Here is a 4,041-nt window from a genome sequence, read left to right on the forward strand (position 1 = left end):
GGGCTGGGGATTCGAACCCGCCACCTTAGGTGTACGTGGCTGGCGCCTTAGCCGGTTGAGCTATAGGCGCCAAGCCAAGCTCCATCTTTTTTAATAGCTGAATAGTATTCCATGGTATACACATACCACCACAACTTGTTGATCCATTCCTGGGTTAGTGAGCATTTAGGTTGTTTCCACATTTTGGCGATTGTAAATTGAGCTGCAATAAACAGTAGTGCAAATGTCCTTATGAAAAAAGAATTCTTTTTTCCTCTAGGGAGATGCCCAGTAATGGGATTGTATGATCAAATGGGAGGGTTAGTTTGAGTTCTTTGAGGATTCTCCATGCTTCCGTCCAAAAAGGTTGTATTAGTTCGCAGTCTCACCAGCAGTGTAAAAGTGTTTCCCTCTCTCCACATCCATGCCAACATCTGCAGTTTTGGGACTGTGTGATGTGGGCTGTTCTCACTGGGGTTAGGTGATATCTCAGGGTGGTTTTGATTTGCATTTCTCTGATGATTAGGGACGATGAGCATTTTTTCATGTTTGTTAGCCATTCATCTGTCTTCTTTAGTGAAGGTTCTGTTCATGTCTCTTGCCCACTGATACGTGGGATTGTTGGGTCTTTTTTTGTTGATTAATTTGAGTTCTCTGTAGATCCTAGTTATCAAGCTTTTGTCCAATTGATAATATGCAAATTTGTTTTCCCATTCTGAAGGTTGTTTGCTTTGGCTGTTGTCTCCTTAGCTGTATAGGAGCTATTCAGTTTAATTAAGTCCAATTTGTTTTTTTTGTTGTTGCAATTGCCACAGAAGTCTTCTTCATAAAATCTTTCCCCAGGATGATATCTTCAAGTGTTTTCCCCACACTTTCTTTGAAGATTTCTTTTCTTTCTCTCTCTCTCTCTTTTTTTTTTTTTTTTGAGACAGGGTCTCACTTTGTTGCCCTGAGTAGAGTGTTGGGGAGTTATAGCTCACAGCAACTTCAAACTTTGGGCTCATGCGAATTCTTTGTCTCAGCCTCCTGAGTAGCTGGGACTACAGGCACCCACCACAAACAACACCTGGCTATTTTTTTTAGAAACGAGGTCTTGCTTTTGCTCAGGCTGGTCTCCAACCGTGAGCTCACGCAATCCACTCTCCTGGGCCTCCCAGAGTGCTAAGATTATAGGCATAGGCTACCCCGCTTGGCCGTGGACAAGCCTATCTTAACTGCTGGTTCCCTGTAGGCAGGGCTTTTGGGTCGCCCCGGGATCTTCCAGCCCTGGCACAGAGCCAGCACTGTGGACTCCCAGTGTCTGCAGAGTAAGAAGAGAAAGAGACAGGCTTGTCCGAAGAAAAACATGCACTGACAGGCAGAGAGGTGACAGACGCGCAGTGACACATTGGAAGTCTGGCTCTCCCGGGAGGCATCACTGCGGAGCATGGTGGGCGGAGTTCAGGTGGGAGGCGGGGCCTGGGCTGGGGTGGGGCTTGGCTCAGACCCCGCCCCGGTCCGTCCGCGAACGTGCTCCGCTTGCTTAGTCCGCGCGACGAGTTCTCAGCGCTGCCAGTGAGCTCGGCAGTATCCCGGTGGGCCGGGTTGCGGTGCCGAAATGCGCCCGCTGCTCGGCCTCCTTCTGGTTTTCGCCGGCTGTACCTTCGCTCTGTACTTGTTGTCGACGCAGCTGCCCCGCGGGCGGAGACTGGGCTCCACTGAGGAGACGGGAGACAGGTGCGTGGCAGGGATCGGGGTTCGGGTCAGAAGAAGGGAAGCAGGTCCTTGGACGGGGGCTAGGAATTGGAGATTAGGCTTCCCGGATCGAAGGTGTCAGGGTTCGGATTTAAGTTTCAGTTTCAGGACTGGAGCTCTGGATTGGTATCCGGGCCGGCGTCCGTATAGTCTGGGACAGGCCAGGTGGATGGGCGCCTGGCCCTGACCAGGACCTGCGTGTTGCTGGCTGCGCGGGCAGTGCTGTTCCGGCGCCCCGCAGTGCCTTTGGTCCCGGTGGTGACCTACGAAGGGAAAGGCAACGCCTCACCCCTGCTGAGACTTCCCGCGCCTCTGCTCGAGCGGTGGCATCGCCTTCCCAGTCTCAGTCCTGGGCCCATTTTCTGTCGACCTTCAGCCCTGTGTGGACTCCCATCCCTTTCACATCCCCTTTCAACCTCCCTCTCCTCCTCTCTACCCCATCAACACTTTCATCAGGTCTGCCCTCGGAACTTTAAGACAAAAGGTTTTCAGGGGAAATGTTGCACGGATAACTTAAAATTATTCATGAATTTTTGAGTCAGCCCCTCTTATCATGAACGTCTGGGTCAGGCAGGAGGCAGAGCAATACCTGCCTCGTCGGGTTTTGTGAGTGTTGCATACTGTTTATAAAGTGCATGGAAGTGTGCCTAACACAGCATTGCATTGTCAAGGGATTTACTGATACTTGAATATTAGGATAACTGTTTTCAGTTACTATTTTCTTTTGCTCTAGCTGAGAAGACTCTGCTGTTCGTGTGAGACATGCACGTACTAAGATAAATATTCTCCTATGAACTAAGAGGATATGCACATAATTGATTAGTGATGTTCAGATGACGGAGGCAAGGTTGCCTTTACACTATAACCTTTGGACAGGATTCAGAGTGCACTGAGGACCAGATTAAGAGCAGGGTTGGTTTCAAGCTGACATATCAAGAAAGTTATGTTTATAGAATAGCTTAGATATACTCTTCTGGAGAATCTTTAATTGGCATATCAGAGAATGATAAAATAGTTGTTTTATCTAGTGCCTCAAGCTTATTGTGAAGTCAAATTGTTTTTGGCTTGTGGAGGTGGGGGTGTCCTTTCAAGGTGACTTAGGACATTTAGTACTTGCTTGGAAATGACTCCATTCACCTCTATAGAATAGGTCACAAATTCTGAGAACTAAGGGGAGCTTAATGATTATAAAACCCCTCATTTTTGAGATAAGAAAACTGAGGCCCAGCGATTAGCCCAAGGTCACACAACTGGAAAGTAGCAGAATTGGGGTGCTGTCCTGGGTCTCTTGATAACTTTGGTCTCGTTTCCAAACCAAGTCTCTTCTGTCTGCCTCTACTTGTGTTGTATCAGATCACCTATCATCTTGGGTTCACATTATGTGTGTTCCCAGTAGACCAGATGGTGGGCATGTTTCTTTCTTTGGAAAGAAGACACAGTAAATGACTTCTCAGGCACTGGGCTGATCTGAACTCAGGTTTCCATTTGCTTTTCCAAATCACCAGGTCACTGTGGTTCCCCTCAGACCTGGCAGAGCTGCGGGAACTCTCTGAGGTCCTGCGGGAGTACCGGAAGGAGCACCAGGCCTATGTGTTCCTGCTCTTCTGTAGTGCCTACCTCTACAAACAGGGCTTTGCCATCCCTGGCTCCAGCTTCCTGGTTAGTGTCCTGCCTTCCTTCCAACCCTGTTTCCTGATTCGTAAAATTTGGTTACTCCCTTATAACCTCCTAGGATTATTGTGCAGGAGGATTAAATGCAACAGTGGGTGTTAGAGGCTGGCATGCAGTGACTCTCAGCACTTTTAAAATTTTGTTTTGCTTTGTTTTAGAAACAGAGTCTTGATCTGTCATCCAGGTTGGAGTACAGTGGCCCACTCATAGTTCCCTGCAGCTTTGAACTCTTGGGCTCAAGCAATCTTCCTGCCTCAGCTTCCCAAGTACTTAGAGCTATAGGCATGTGACACCATGCCTGGGTGGTTTTTCTTATTTTTTGTAGAGATAGGGTCTTGCTATGTTGCCTAGGCTGGTCTCAAAATCCTGGCCTCAAGCAATTCTCTTACCTCAATTTCCCAACGTGCTGGGATTACAGGTATGAGCTACTGCTCTTGACCCCTTAGCACATTGAACAGTTGTGAACTGAGTGAAGAAGCAAGAAACCTTGAAAGCTTCTTTTTGTCCTGCTTCCCTCTCTTGCCTCAGTGTCTTTTTTGCTACTCCAGGCTCAAGCTGCATCAACTCAAGCTGTCATGGCCAAGACAGACAGTGGTGTGTGGACTCAAAGCCAGGGGCTAACTCCTTGGCTTCCCTTGTATCTGTCTTCTTTCTTTT

The 4,041-nt window shown here is 48.2% G+C and overlaps 1 protein-coding gene across 1 annotated transcript in view; it reads left to right on the forward strand.

Moving 5' to 3' along the window:
* The first annotated feature begins 1,484 nt into the window (after nt 1-1,484).
* Nucleotides 1,485-4,041, forward strand: part of TMEM41A (transmembrane protein 41A) — a 7,594-nt gene continuing 5,037 nt past the window's right edge. The window contains exons 1-2 of the mRNA XM_023514859.1: nt 1,485-1,695; nt 3,219-3,372. Coding sequence (XP_023370627.1) covers nt 1,577-1,695; nt 3,219-3,372 — 273 coding nt within the window. The 5' untranslated portion in view covers nt 1,485-1,576. The remainder of the gene's footprint in view (nt 1,696-3,218; nt 3,373-4,041) is intronic.

The sequence above is a fragment of the Otolemur garnettii genome, unplaced genomic scaffold (assembly GCF_000181295.1).
Source record: "Otolemur garnettii isolate 467f Iridium unplaced genomic scaffold, OtoGar3 scaffold00060, whole genome shotgun sequence".
NCBI lineage: Eukaryota > Metazoa > Chordata > Mammalia > Primates > Galagidae > Otolemur > Otolemur garnettii.